This window comes from Acanthopagrus latus, chromosome 18 (genome assembly GCF_904848185.1).
Source record: "Acanthopagrus latus isolate v.2019 chromosome 18, fAcaLat1.1, whole genome shotgun sequence".
NCBI lineage: Eukaryota > Metazoa > Chordata > Actinopteri > Spariformes > Sparidae > Acanthopagrus > Acanthopagrus latus.
In genome coordinates, this window is record NC_051056.1 from 27,505,813 (window position 1) to 27,521,147 (window position 15,335).

At 39.6% G+C, this 15,335-nt stretch overlaps 1 protein-coding gene across 7 annotated transcripts in view; it reads right to left on the reverse strand.

Moving 5' to 3' along the window:
* The window catches only part of atp8a1 (ATPase phospholipid transporting 8A1), a 116,591-nt gene that overhangs the window by 69,280 nt on the left and 31,976 nt on the right, over positions 1–15,335 (reverse strand). For 3 of the 7 annotated variants that reach the window (XM_037077125.1, XM_037077132.1, XM_037077130.1), the window contains 9 exons: positions 11,990–12,035; positions 11,689–11,729; positions 8,644–8,717; positions 6,388–6,457; positions 6,139–6,266; positions 5,249–5,360; positions 4,473–4,638; positions 4,116–4,121; positions 648–775 (listed from right to left, as the gene is read on the reverse strand). In XM_037077125.1, the coding sequence (XP_036933020.1) occupies positions 648–775; positions 4,116–4,121; positions 4,473–4,638; positions 5,249–5,360; positions 6,139–6,266; positions 6,388–6,457; positions 8,644–8,717; positions 11,689–11,729; positions 11,990–12,035 (771 nt within the window). Of the gene's footprint in view, positions 1–647; positions 776–4,115; positions 4,122–4,472; positions 4,639–5,248; positions 5,361–6,138; positions 6,267–6,387; positions 6,458–8,643; positions 8,718–9,519; positions 9,594–11,688; positions 11,730–11,989; positions 12,036–15,335 lie in introns of all 7 variants that reach the window. The other 4 variants (XM_037077129.1, XM_037077131.1, XM_037077127.1 and 1 more) reach the window with 3 other exon arrangements.

The following is a 15,335-nucleotide window of genomic DNA, read 5'->3' on the forward strand; positions in this document are numbered from 1 at the left end:
ACTGTTGAAACAGTCACCACCCATCTAACTTCGTTGATGTAGCGATTAACTGCAAACATTTTCTTTACTGACATTTTGTGTTCACAGCCTGCAAGAACATACGTGTAGTACACATGTACTCTGCTGCAGCTAATAAATGTGGACATAGACGTAAAACACACGCACATGTCCCATATCATGCTACTAGAAAATGTTTATATGCTTTAATGTTCCAAAAAACACATCATTTTTCATATTGTCCATTGCTGCAGCATCTCTAGGCCCCACCCCTGAAGGAGTGCTGCTCTGATTGGTTGGCTCTCACAGGCCTGAGCAGGCACTGCTTTTATTGAATTATAATGCACAGCATTTAGAAACTCTGATACAGTTGCTGGTTGTTGCAGCTAAAAGGTGATTTACAATCCAACAATAAAACAGAGAAGAAGAAGAACAAGAAGAAGAATATGTAATATCAAATCATCCATCTTTGCCCCATATGTTTTCTTAAATTCAGGTTATGAAAATTATTTTTTAATTACAAAAATGTGAAATAATAATTGGCAGTGAGAAGCAGGTATCAGTCTTTTTGAATTATAGTTACAGTCACACCTGTCAATGAAACGGTTGAGTTTAGTTCAGGTAAATAACAGACTGCAGCTTCAGCTCACCCAGTTGATGAAAAAGGCTTGGATGAACTTGATAACCTCCAGTGTGACCAGGAGACTGATGGGGATCAGGTTGTTGAACAGGATGATGAAGGTGAGGAAGTTGAGGCCAAAGTTAGCTGCCCCGCCATCTGTCAGGAGACGAGTTTAGGACAAAAGGGAAGTAATACACAGGAGACTCATAAGTGCTGGTCAACAAATGTCAGTTAGTTAAATGAAAATGCCCAAAGCTACTTCCAGCCAATGACCAACATTATCCCAATCCAGAGACTGTTTTGGGATAACGTTGCGCATTAGCTGGAATTAACCATTTCTTCCACCCAACCTCATCCTCTTACGACTCGACCGATTAACAGTCCAATTTAATGTCCCAAAGATTCAAAGTAGCGAACAGGGACTGAAGTATCTCAAATGTCATTAGTGTCACAGCAGCAGCCTTGGCATCCAGCATGATCCAGGCAATGAATTCCACAAAGCACTATGCAGAATGATGCTGGTCCCCCCAAAAGCCCCAAACAATTGGCAATGATCAACCCCACTGACACCAAACATGAAAACAGGAGGGATGTGATTTACCTTTCCTCAGCTTGCAGCAGGTGCAAATGTTACCTTCCTCAACCCAAGCCTTGATCTTAGCATTGCGGTTGAGAGGGACAGCCCTTCCCCATGACATTGCAAGATGAAAACAAAAAAAGAAAAAAAAAACAAAAAACTGGATGGCACAAAGAAAGTGGCGGAATGGAAGCTACTGCTACTGGTACAACAACACATAAAGGAGGGAGTACTTAATCAGAAGTGGGGAGGAAGACAAACGTATCGGATGCTCTCAAGACAAAGGAGGGAGAATTCAGTCCATAGCACATTCTCAACCAACAACGAGTGGAAAAGAGGGGGTGGATTATGCCAGTGAAAAAAGTTTGGATGTTAAAGTCGATCACTACATCACCTCGTTTCACTCATTTCTAGTAGCCAGCTTGTTATGTGATGCTGTGCAAGATTTCTGCTATCATATGAAAGAGTGGTGCTGTGTTGGATCAGCAGAGAGAATCCAAAGTCAAGCCATAGCAAATCAAGACATGCACAAATCACACAAGTGCAGAAACAGACCTGATGCCTTCTCTTAAATATGTTGCTGTAATGTAATGACAGTATAAGATGTTCTCAGCGCCTTTAACATTGTCAGATTATTTTTCCACAACACAGAGGAGAGTAAAGAGTGTTGTTGTCCTCGTGTTTGGCTGATGCAGATCTGGAGATCTTAAATTAGGGTTAAGTAGTTCTCGGTGGTTTCAAATTTAGAGTGATGTAGGGTTATAAAGATCGATATTGGGTTAGGCTTGATTGAATTAAAGAGGACTGTTGGGCCATGGCAGAACCCACAAATATTACAATTGCAATATAATTCATAAGTAACAGGAACAGGCGTTTTTGAGTCACAATTTTAATTTTCACTATTGACTTTTTTTGTTTATTTAAAACCAAATAAAATCGAGATTGGGGAATATTGCTATCTTTATCAAACAAACGCAAGGTTAGAGGTAACTAATTACATCTACTGAAATTACTGTAATTAAGTCATATTTGGGGTATTTTTCAAACTCTGTAATTTTATTCTGAATACTGAGTACAATATCTGAACCTTACATCTGCATTTTTGTAGCTAATCTGGCAATCTGATTTTAAATGGGCCGATGAAAACTCTGACAAAAAGACAAAACAACACAAATCTGTGCAGCAGGCTCAGGGTTGGAGATGTGACTGTGACCACTGAGCAGAACAGAGTAGGAGTTGGGAGTAATTTAGACTGAAGATCAAACATCAACGCCTAAAAAGCAACAAATACACTGGACTTTTACTTTAATATTACTCTAACTCCAATAGTTTTACTTGTAATTGAGTATATTTCAGCAATGTTACTTCCTTGAGTTCAGATGTCCAGTACTTGTTTTTGATGCTGTCACATTTTTTATCAGTTAATTGTTCAGCCACCATTTCTAAAAATAATAAATCTTATTTTTCTTTATGGGTGAGAAAACCAGTGTCAGCACAGGCACAATTTTATGGTGATAAATGCACAACTACCTCAACGGTGCCAACTGAATAAACTGTAGCAGGTGAATGAATGCATAATAAATTACTTTTCATTTCGGCTCTCCATCTGCATAAAGTTGTCACAATGTGTAGGCTTAATGTCCAGGATGATCTGTGTCAGCATTCTGCAGTGGGTCAAAGTCAAATTCATTGCTCACCGGTCATGCATAATAGGCCTCTGTGTCATATGAGCCTGTGTGATGCATGGTGGCCTAACACTTACTCCTCTGTTCTTGTGTACAGTTAACTTCCAAATGTTGGTAGGTGAGTGAAATTGCAATAATTTAGGAGAATACAGTGATGTAAGAAAATGGGATGTTTAGGATTTGACACTCTCCCCACCTCTCTCTTTTGTCACAGGTTGGACAATATGCACTGGACAGAGTCTCAACAACTCCTTATGGAAGTACAATCAGTCTCAAGATGGACGCCTGCTTTATGACTTACACTCCCCTCATTGGTGTGATATAGAGTCTTTTAGATGTGGGTTTAAATGCCACTGAGGACGATATAGAGGAAATCAAAAGAAGCCAATACAACATTTCATAAAAAAGGGACAGTGTAAGTCGTAGTGCAGGATTGAATTGACCAGGGCACAACCTCTCCTACACAGGCCTATCAGGGTACAGAGTAATGGCCAGAGTGCCACGATAACCACTTTGCATACCAGGTTCAGAGCTTCATCACACCCGACCATCTGTCACAAACGCTGAGCAGCTCAGAATTTTTTTGGGTTGTGAGTTATTGTCTATGATAGAAGCTTAAAAAAAAGAGGCATTTTCTATAATATCTTGAGATTACAAATGAAGACTAAACAGGTTTTCACCTCTCCCGCTCCCTCCCCTCTCTGTCTGTCCTTTGTAAAATCCACACAAGGAAGGAAGGCGGCGGAGGCATTTAGAAAATGTCAGCTCTTGCCCCTCGGGTTGCATCACGTCATGCCCGAGCAATAAACACGTAAAAGCCTCCTGCTATGAAAAACTTCCTGAGTACAACATCGTCTCCCTGGCAGTCAAAGTAAATGCTGCGATTCATTTTTTCTGGAGCACAAAAATAAGATGAGGGTCTGAAGCTTGGAAACTGCAAAGTGTTCAACGCGGCACAAAAAAAAAAAAAAAAAAAAAATGGAGGAAAAGTGAGACACTGTTTGCATCAGGCACTGAAAATAACTAGAAGAAGGTATAAGAGAGCTGGAGGGGAAAAACCTATTGTTGGATCCCTGGTATGTGCTTGTCCATGGCATGGGCCCATACAAAGTAGGGCAACCATATAGGGGGCGAGGGTAGGGGGCTTCATTTGCTTAGCAAAGGCAGAGCTTCAGTAAGGGGTTAGTAAGGGAGGGTCATTCACGGATGGCCAAGGCTTTTAAATGGTTGTTACCTGGAGCTGTTAAAAAAACGACAACAAAGAAAACAACAAAATCAAACAGAACATTAGAAAGGAACAAAAAAGTACAGCAGCGCAGTGATATTCAACCATTTCTTTTTCACTCATTCACAACACATCTATGCATGTCACAGCTGTCTCTTCACAGTTAACAGGGAATTCACTTATTCCCACATTGCCACATATTTCACTTGTAATGCGAAACATAGTTTAACTGAGGCAACGTAAAAAACGACACGACGCATACCAGCATTTAGGAACTTAAAATGACAAAGAAATAAGCTGATATGGACAAGTGAGACAAAATATGTGGAATATTAGAGGAGCAGCGTGGGCTGTCGGGACTCTTACAGTTGAGGTCCATGTACCAGGCATCGTTGCCATACTGGTACTTCCAGATAGTTTGGCCGATGGAGCAGACCAGAGAGATGGCCAGCAGGCAGCCAAACAGCACCAGGATCTGAAAGTTGGTGATCCGCTCCACGTTGGACAGCTTCAGAGGAGGCCGAGTGGAATTCTGGGTAACACGTGACGAGACAGATGTGGTCAAAAAACTATGGCTGAAGACGATGTTCTCTTCAGGGATGAGTATGATTCATTGACTAGTTGATTAATGTTGCTGCCCTCACTAATAAGCAGCCGAAATACTAGTCGGTCAAACATATTTTCGTTAATGTACATATTTTTAACAATGATTAGCCTTACAGATTAAATTGCACTCAATTTGATGTTTGTTTTGAGTGTTTTCTTACTATTAGAATAGCAGACATGTCAAAGTTTAAACAACAGGGAAATTAGTCTCTGGTCCCTTTCGGTGCTCATAAAACAACAGCAATGTAAAAACATGTTCAGGGTGAATAAACCCCTGTAACAAGTTGCTTGGGAGCAAAAAATATCTGAAGATTAAAATCTAATATAAAAGCATGCTTGACACACATGCAGCCCGACGTGTTCTAAATAATGTAATGTTGTTTGTTGGCTACACAGATCTAGTTAGATAAGAACGTAAAACAGCACAACATTTGTAAAACTACCAAGAAAATATGGTTTTAGATTAGAAGTGTGACCAGAAGACTGAGCTTTTTTAAGAAAGAATATCATCCGAACACTTTGTAAATATGATCTACCTGCATGAGCTTTGTGTCGTGTCCAGTGTAGACCACCACGCCATGCACCCACTGAGTGTTCCTCAGCTGGGCTCCTCTCAGTAAGATCTGGTCGGGACCCAGTGGTATCGTACTGTAGTGAGAAAACATCAGAGTACAAACTTCATACTGTCCCTGCAGAATAATGTGCTGAAAAGGTCTCAGACCATCGGTTAAGCACTTTCCTTCCAGTATCTGCTGTACCAATCAATAGATGTTGATCTTACATACAAACACTGATTAAACGTAACACTTGGTAATTCGTTATTGATAAATATGCCATTGTTAAGAATACCCAATAACCAATAGTACAACACTGAGTAATCTATTCTAACTATGTAATCTATGTCTTTTACTACGCAGACATCCACACAACAACACAAACAAGGTCATTAGTATGTTGTGATGGTGTGACAGACTTGTTCACGTCAATAATATTGATAAACACAGTCAGCAGTAAAAGGGTCTGTTTCTAATTTTCAACCCACAAGTTGAAACCTTCCGGACTTGATATCTTAAGTTGTGTTCTGGTAAAACTGAATAATAGATAGAGAAACTACTTCCATCAATTTGAAATACAGCCCATTAAACAATAAACATGCCAAGTATCGCTCTAGGTAAAAGTGTTTATTCAGGAGAGCTTTAATGTTCCGAACTCCTGGAAACAAGCCATGAAACCTTAAAAGCAGGAGCACTACATAAAATGCATTTTCCTTACAAAGACAAAGCCTCCAAATATGAAACTGAATAAAACTGAAGCAGGTGATTTCATTTATTCAGCAGAAATGTTAAATTCATACCAATACTGGCTCTGCTCGTGGCTGTTATGTAGGTAAGAGGAAGAGAGAGCCCGGCTCTGCAGCTAAACCCACCTGTGTCTGTCCAGGCGGATGTTCCCAACAAACTCATACAGATGACGGTTTGGGCTCTCGCACTCCATCCGCCCAGAGAGACGCATCAGACTGTCGATGTCCTTTATGTCTGCAGTCACTTGGAGACCCTGTTGATGTTGTTACAGCAGCATTACAGTTGTGTCGTTATTTCTCTTGCAGAAGATACCTCTTATTTCTCATTGTATGTACTGTATAAAGAAGAATAAGGAAAGGATACGAGTAATTCACCTGTCTGATTTTAAGGTTTGTTTCTCCGTCCAAGTTAGATGTTTCAATGTAGCACATTCCCTGTGGTTCACTGTTGTGGAGGAAGAGGATATAAACACTTGAGGTGGTTATAAACTGCTAACTTATTCATAAGTTACAGTCTTACTGACCTTAGATGTTCATTATCTATAATATGATTATAATTTTATACATGGTATACCAATGAGAAAAGGGTATTTATCATGAACTTTTACTCACTACATTTACATGCACACTAATATTCCACTATTATTCCGAATTTGACAATATTCTGCATCTATTTATATTTGATGTTTAAATGTCGTATTTTCCAGTTAAGACATGTTGGATATTATTTGGGTTTAAGGAGCTTCTTTCATTTTTCCCCTCTGGGCTGTTTATTGCATATTTGTGGCCTCTTGCCTGTTCTCAGTTCTTGTCATGTCATAGACGCATAAACAGTTTGCAAGACGAAAAGTAGAGACGCATATAAAAAGACACACCTGTTCTTTAAACTTGACAGACTTGGATATCAACAGGGTGTCAACATTCTCCAAATCCACGATGCAACTTGATTTTAAGGTCACTATTCGATTCTATTCAACTGTCAGTACTGACGACTTTGCTAATATGGTCGTCGATACAGCATTTGAATTTGACTGTCAAAACTGAAGATGTGTCGATCAGTTTGTGATTTGAAATTGAAATCGTAACACCCTGAACATCCAATGGCGACCTTTACAAGAAGGTGGTTGAAGGAATGACAAAATGAGACTGTGCTCGTACGTTCGAAAGAGTCCGCTACCTGACTGGAAAAGAAGAGAAAGGAAAAAAAAATCTAATTTTGATGCACAGAAGCAATAAAATGGCACAAACGCCAACTGTTTTTTATTTCAATTTTCCATGTGTTGACATGATAAACTACATGTGAAGGCCTGTTCATCGAAGCATGCACAGCTGCATAAACGGAAATATTACATTTCATTGTCTTCTTTGGAATAAGGGAAAAAAACAAAATATTTTGTGCATGTAAGCATAGTCACGGTAGATTTGAAATCAGTCTCAATCATTTATATGCTAACTCTGATTAAAAAGGGTCTACAGCACAACAATTACACTAGATCACTGCAAACAAAGATGCTGCATGTCAGTCTTAAAGCCACTCAGCAACACAAACAACTCTCTGAGTGGAAGTTACCAGTTCAATGTACAGTAAATTTCCTCAAGACAGTCATGACATCTTTGTTTGCTGCTAACCCAGAGTTAAACTGTCTTTCAGGTGAAGCTTAAATACACTGCATAGAGACAGACAGCGACAGAGAGAACACTAAAGAAGGGTGATACAGGCAAGCAGGCATGCCGAGCACAACAAACAGTGCAGACAAATGGGCCTCTGACAGACTCTGGGCACTGGGACAGAGAGTTAGAGCATGCCGGTGCTTAAGGTGAGCCGGGTCCCTGGTTAGCTTCTCTTTTAATGGAGTGATTTATTCATACTGAAGGTTGGTCCAAACACACACAGGGTGGAGGGGAAAATCAAAAAGAGATCTGGACACTGAAGCCCGACCACAATCAATGAGAGGTTTGGAATCCGCTGCTATTAGCACATCAAATGAGAGCTTTGTTTCATGGCAATGAGCCGGAGTCCGCTGCCATCATGGCCAGAGAGTGAATTCTAACACTTGGTGCTTTAATGCTGATTGTGAGTAAGTTAACTACACATAGTCCTGTTTAAATGGCCTTACATGTTGTGGAAAGTTAGGAGAAGTTAAATTCCAAGATGCTTCTCAACTTTGGATCTTGGAACGTGACTGCATGCAAACTGTCACATCAAATGTTGCATTCAAGGTGCCGTACAAGCCATGCATGGGCAAGGAAATACAGCATAGTCACATATGAAGTAAAGGAGCAATTTGCCCCTGTGATGTAATATTAGACGACTACATTCACTCTACGCAGTGTTAAAGGTTTCAGCCAAACATTGAAAAAGGTCCACTGTGCTTGTTAAGATGTTAAACAAAATACAGCATAATAACATGACTGTATGAACGGCCAGTATTATGGCTGCCAAACCACAATGTAGAGGAAGAGTAGAAAAAAAGAGGAAGGAGCATGGAGTTCACTGACTGCACGGCCTGAATAATCACAGGCCCTTCCTTTCTAAAGTGTGCAAAATAAAATATTTCTGACTCCTGTCGTTACACACAGCCCCTATCTCTCCCACCGCTGTTTCGTTGGTAATGTTGCTTGTTTCCTGACCTGGAGGACAGAATGACGAGGTCAGCCGGGAGGTGATCCCCGTTTGCAGCTCTGACTACTTCCCCAACAGCCACCTGATATTACCAACCACGCACCAGCAGGGGGCGAGAGAGAGAGAGTGTGGCAGTTGTTCGCACAGGGCGGGCAGGAGAGGAGAGGATGAGAAAAAAAGGAGGGATGGAGAGGATAAAAAAAGAAAACACAGACAGACAAACAGCAAACACATAAGGGGGAGAGAGACAACTGTTTCAGTTTCAGGGAGATGAGCAGAGCACAATGATCAGTCCTGTGTGATCAGAGGAGGGTATGGTTGTTCATCTGTTCTCCTTTTCCCAAAACCATTCAGAAAAACAGACACTGTAGAGATGATGATAGAATCAGTCAGAGGTACTAGGTTTTACAGTAAAAAATATATGCATATGTATTTACTGTGACAATACCTGTCCGCTTTTCATTCTGTATTTTTAGAGCAATCTGAATAAAATTTGTGATAAATTTGACTGTTTAAAAATCTAACAATAGGGTTATAGGATTTATATAAACCTCATCCACAGCAGGTCCAAATGGTTTTGTGCAAAGGTGAAGGAGGTAGGCAGGTTTATGTTGACATGATTTATCAGTTCTTATCCAAAATCACATTACCACTGTCCCACCTAGAGAAATGATGGTTGTCACAACATGATTCACAACATCACAAAGTATTAGATTATTAAAGACAATTCTCAATTCCGATTTTGCAGGATTTTTAAGACACTTTGACGATACGCAGCTGTTGATTGTCTAACCATCACTTCTTTAGGGAGAGTTGAGAGAGAGCAAAAAGAAAGAAAGAAGGAAGAAGTTCCCACGGTCTGACAGCAGGTTGGACTCCTGTACCTGGACGATAAAAGGACAGCATCCGCAGGAACGAAATCACTGCCATTTATTCTAAAAATATCGCCCACCTCAACCTGTGAAAATAAACGGGTTACTGGTGTGCACAGCCTGTAAAACAGCATTAATGAAAACAGGAGTTTAAACATCAGGGGTAAAAATGCACAGCTGGCAAGAAAGAAACGAACATGAAAGCAGTGAGAATGAGACAATACTGATGAGAAGAGTCTTCTTTCCTCTACTGCTGAACTGCATAAACATATTTCATCATTCAACAACTTCAGAAGAAAAAAACATTTATCATAATTTTCATAAAAACGGGGAAAAAACCTCCTCATGGCTGCACAAAATGTCTGTTGTTCTACATAATGTAATGTCTTTTTTTAGCCACTGACATTTAAATTAAAAAAACATTTATTACAAAATTATAAATTCAAAATGAATTCTGATAAATAATGGTAACACTAACACAAATGCTGCTTAAGTAAAGATAAGGCCATTATTAGTTATCGTGGTATGACAAAACGTCATAAAGAAAAAGATGGTAAGTAGGTCGAACCTGTCGTGGTTTATCATTTCACATCACAATCAACCATGTGAGTGACACATTTAGTAAATTATTAGTACATTCTGGTTTCTACATCGATTAAAAAATGCAGCGACCATAACAATACAGTTCTGCTCCATAAGTATGAGGATTTAACAGTTTCTAAAAAACTACTCAAAAAAAAAAACTACTGTTTTTTTCTAGCTGCCCTGAAACAGTTTCTAGTTAGAGCCAAACAGAATTTTTGGAGAGAAGCTGCTTTTACAATATGCATGATGAAGATGTAAAAAGCATCAATTATTCAAAGCTAGTTGCTTTAGAGAGGAAGTAGAAGAAGAAGAACAAGAGAGAGAGAGTCACATTCCAGCAAGAAACACAGAGATTTTGTCCTTTGCAGGAAACAAGTCGACGCCTGAATCGAATGTTTTGTTAGTGAAAATCTCATTTTAAGAAACTTTGATAAATACTTAAGACACAATCACTCTGATGCAGTTTCATTTAATCTGTATGAAATCTGAATACCTCCTGAATCTCAGTGTTCATCATCTATAAAGCTGCATTTGTGTTTTTGTTTTATTTTGGCATGTTGTCTGTATTGAGTCTTAAATGTGTGTAATTGATCTCTGATAAGTGACACACACAGCCATCAAAGGCCTGGTCCTCATGTACACAGGTATGTTTTGTAACATGGTCTTAAAGTAGATGTATGATGTACGTGCAGCCGAGTGTTTTAACACCATCTCATAAATAATCTCCCTCCATAATAACACACCTGACAACACATGTCACATGGCCATTCACGTACACTGAGCAGCATGTGTGGTTTGTGTAAACAGACAGCAGGTTGGTGGATTTTCATTACTGTATCTTCATATACATGTGTGTCTTCAAATGGAGACGAAGATATCTTAATCTAATTTAGCCATATCTTTCACATTTTTGAGCAAGTGGTAAAGTAAATACAGTGTACATGTGGATACGGTGTCAACAAAGATCTGTTTGCCTATTTTGCATTCATTATAATATATTACATTTGAGAAATGATCAGCCTAGCAGTTGAGATGGCAACATAATTGCACAGACGCTGTTAATTTAGCTCTCAGGAACAAATAAAGCAATACTTCATGTAATAAATCAATTCATACTTCTTGTCTGACTCATATCTCTGAGAGCGGGAAGAAAGATTCAGCTTATATGACAGATGAGGCAGTATTACTCAAAATCTATTTCCAGTCTGTGCTAACTGGTGTTCTCGTCTCCACACCCTCTGCTTTTAGGCAAATTGTTCCAGCCACAGTGATAAAATTGTTTCATTATGAGAAGAAGAGAGGAAGCTTCTATTTGTCCTCCAGCATCGCCTTCTAATGACCGTCCACATGGAAACGCTGGATTAATTAGTGGCTGGGGTCAGAGGGTGTGTGTGTGTGTGTGTGTGTGTGTGTGTGTGTGTGTGTGTGTGTGTGTGTGTGTGTGTGTGTGTGTGTGTATGCAGCATGTGTGAGATTTCTGACAACAGCACAACAGATTTTGTAACTGGTAGAATGAAGGACCTGCTTTCAGTTCCAGATTTTAAAAAAATGTGAACGGTTGTAAATGACCTTTAGTGATAAATTCTTGGTACATACCTTCTCCCAGTGCACAATCTCCCAAGCACCATTTCTCAATACTGTGGTGAGTAATGGGAAGGGGGGGGTCAGGGGGAGTTCCAGCCAGAGAGAAAGAGGAATAAACAGACAATGAGAGAGAGTTCTTACTAAACACCTGACAAACCAGTATTCAGGATTGTTCAGTTTGTCAGTTTGGCCTGCTGTCTTATTGGCACATCTACACACTTTGACACTAAACATAGTGTTATCTTCTCTACTAAAACCAACAACATATTGGATTTCTAATCAAAAACCTGATGGATAAAATGTTTTTCAATACCTTGACATTCCTTTTTGTTGACAACACTGTCAGCATTGTGGCGTTTCTGTGTGGAAAAAAAGAAAAAAACCATTCAGATTTCACACATATTTTATCCTTTAATATACACTGATTGGAAATTAAAGATCCAAACCAATTGAAAAGGGAAAATGTTCCTGGTAAAGCCCTGAAGGAGAATCTTGAAAGAGAGACATTTGTGTGACAGGTATGAGAAACAAAAGAGGAAATAAAGTAATCATAGAAAGTATCCTGGATTACAAGGGCCTCAATTTCTCTGATTTCTAGCAGGAAATGTCTCAATAGGCTGAAACTGTTGAGCAACACTTACTACAGTGAGACAGAGGGAGGGAGACGGGCCTGTCAGAGTCTGCAGTTACAGTCTGGAGAGAGATTACACCTTTGCACTGACTGTAATACAAGAGATTATTCTCACGAGGGCTATTACTGTACAACCTTCACAATGCAGACTCGTATTGTATTGGAGTAATACCTTTCACCACTAGCTCCTCATGAGTTTTTGCACTGGTGCCCCCAATACAAAGTCCCCCACTCCTGATAATGTTGATGCTGAACTCAAACCACTGTATTTGAATAACCCTTGAAATCTGTGCGCTTCAAACAGAGACATCACGGCAGCGAGAAGAATCTGCACACTGTTCCTGTTCCCTTCAACAGGTCACCAAGCTGAGAGACACACCAACTGTCGGCTACTAAGATTGAGTCAAATCAAATATCACACTGTTCTTGATCAAATAACTTGATATCGATATATATAATATTATAGATAACTGTTGGAACAAGAGGAACAGTCTGGTACATTCAGAAAATTACATCATTTCACAGTAATATACAATCATATCCATCATCTGAAACGATATGTGGTCTTATATTATCATGAAGACATAATATCAATACATTTCCCAATCCTGCTACTATTCTAAATTAAAACAGCCTCTTTATAGTACCTAGTCTAACCGTCCTCATGCTGTATGTGACCACATCAAAATACAATGAGCAGTATAAGCTCCTCTCATGTCCCTCTTGTCTGCTGCACAGTCATGCAATCAACTGTGACTTCAACAGCTGATTCCAAGGGACAGCTTGTCAACAAGCATCACGCTGAGTAATAATGTGTTGCTGAGTCCGTCTCAAATAAATAATCACTGTGTTTTAAACTGTAGCTGCTAAAAGCAACGTGTGCTGTGCTTGATTAGCGAGGAGAGGAGAGATCCACTCAAGTCCCGGATAATAATCTGTTTACTTTGAAGATCCATTCTCATTTAGGCTAATTCTAATTCAATTTAATTAATTTTGGGGTAATTTGGCTCGCTGTACTGTACATTTCAGGAGAAAAGAGACAGAAAAGTCGTCTGGCTGCTCACTAAGAGACCAGAGCAGCTGAAGGTGAATTGCACCAAAACACAGCAGCTGATGGAGGAGAGGTGTTCACTTTCCTTGGCCAGATTTCTTCAATGACCTGCAGACTCGAGCTAAAAGTAACATCTGTCTGATGCTACAGCTGCTAGTAGCCGGTCCTATCAAAGCCTCAATCATACAGTACACCACAAAAATAACCATTTTAACTCATTTAAGTCCCTCTCTCTTTGATTTTATATTCCTGTGCATCTGTTTCTTCTATACATCCTCTCCTTTTCCACTCTGCCGTCCTCTATCCGGATCTATTACAGGCTCCAACTGAATCAAATTTGTTTAATATATCGATAGTGAAACATGCTGCAGTGTCTAATGAATAGGCAGCCTGTGTCACGTGGCTTCAGCCCTCTCCCTGCTACACTATGCCCAGAAAAAGTTTGCTAGTAGAGACCTTTACAAACCTCATTCATCATCCTCTGTGCTGTCAGCTAATTTCATTCATCCACATTATCTCCTCTGCCTGTGCAGACCCTCCTCTATTCATAGAACTATAGTAGGAGAGAAATATTGTATTTGTATCAGTTACCTCACAACTTTTCCTGCATTTCGCCTTTCTCATATTCTCTCCCTGTGTCCTACCTCTCTCGCTCCCTCTGTCCCAATGGACATGGAGAAAAGGAGATGTTCTGTATTTAGATGATGTGTGTAATCACGGTGCAGCGGAGGGCAAGTAGCACACAGAGGTTATGCATAAATACTGCAGTATCAGGCCTCTGTAGACTTCATCCATCGAGGGGGAAAAAATGAAAGCAGCGAAAGATAAAAAGGGTAGAGCATCTGCAATGTTACCTTGATTAACCTGCTAATATGGCTTCAACATAAACCTAATGAGACAGCGAGCAGCAGTGGAGGAGGTCGGACCACACAAGGGCAACAACAAAAAACTACTTCTATATTTCTTAAGTTTGTCTAGAAACAGTGTTACTTTTAAAATGTGTATTGTAGCACACATTAAATACACGGCAGCCTGTGATTCACAGTATATGTTTTCCTCGAAGATGATTCCAAGTTGTACTGCGATGCGTATGTGGAAGATTCTAAATCAATGCAGTGACAGAACATAATCAGGATAAATACATAGCATACTGATGTCAGCTGGACAATAGAGTCTAAAAGTCGCTCTCTTGCATTCACTTATTGGTGATATTGAGCTACTATTGTTTTCATATGTTGCTAGATTTGTCAGAGGAAGCCAGAGATCAGCAGAAAAAAGGACCCAGAATTTTCAGTATTATTAACATACTTGCAAGTGCTAACGGGACAAGATGAGTAGAATCTGCCTCACAACTCAGGAACTACAACAGCCATTTTCACCCTGAGTAAATGTATGCAGCTATAAAGACTAAAGCGAGTGCAGCCAATCAGCCAAGAACTTCAGGAGGCACTTACAACTTTGCCAAAAAAATCTGAGAGAGGTGTGTGCAGCAGAGTCATGTTGGTGATGTTTGCCACATTCAGAAAATATCATTTAGAGCCGCTGCGGAAAAAAATGATATTGTTGTATGTTACAGCACCTTTGTAATGCAGACGGATTAATGTTGATAAGTGTTTTTGTAGTGTTAACATATTGACATTAGTCATATAGATGCTGGCAGGATGAGACAATAAATCATTTTATCATCTTCATTTTTATTATCATGATAATCATGGATACTGATATTAAATAGATGCAGCTTTCTATCTTGTAGACTGCTGTAGTGTGATTTTTGAGAGAACCGCACGAATGAACTGATGAAAAAAACATTAAGGATCTGATACAATATCACGCAATAAGATGCATTAAGAATCGTTGTGCGTTTAAATGGTTGATAGGGGCATCATAATCGGATCAAACAGAGACTAGTGAAGCCGCAAAGTATACCATTTCAGTCTGAAACATTTTAGGCTGAAAGATGGTTGATGAGAAACCTCT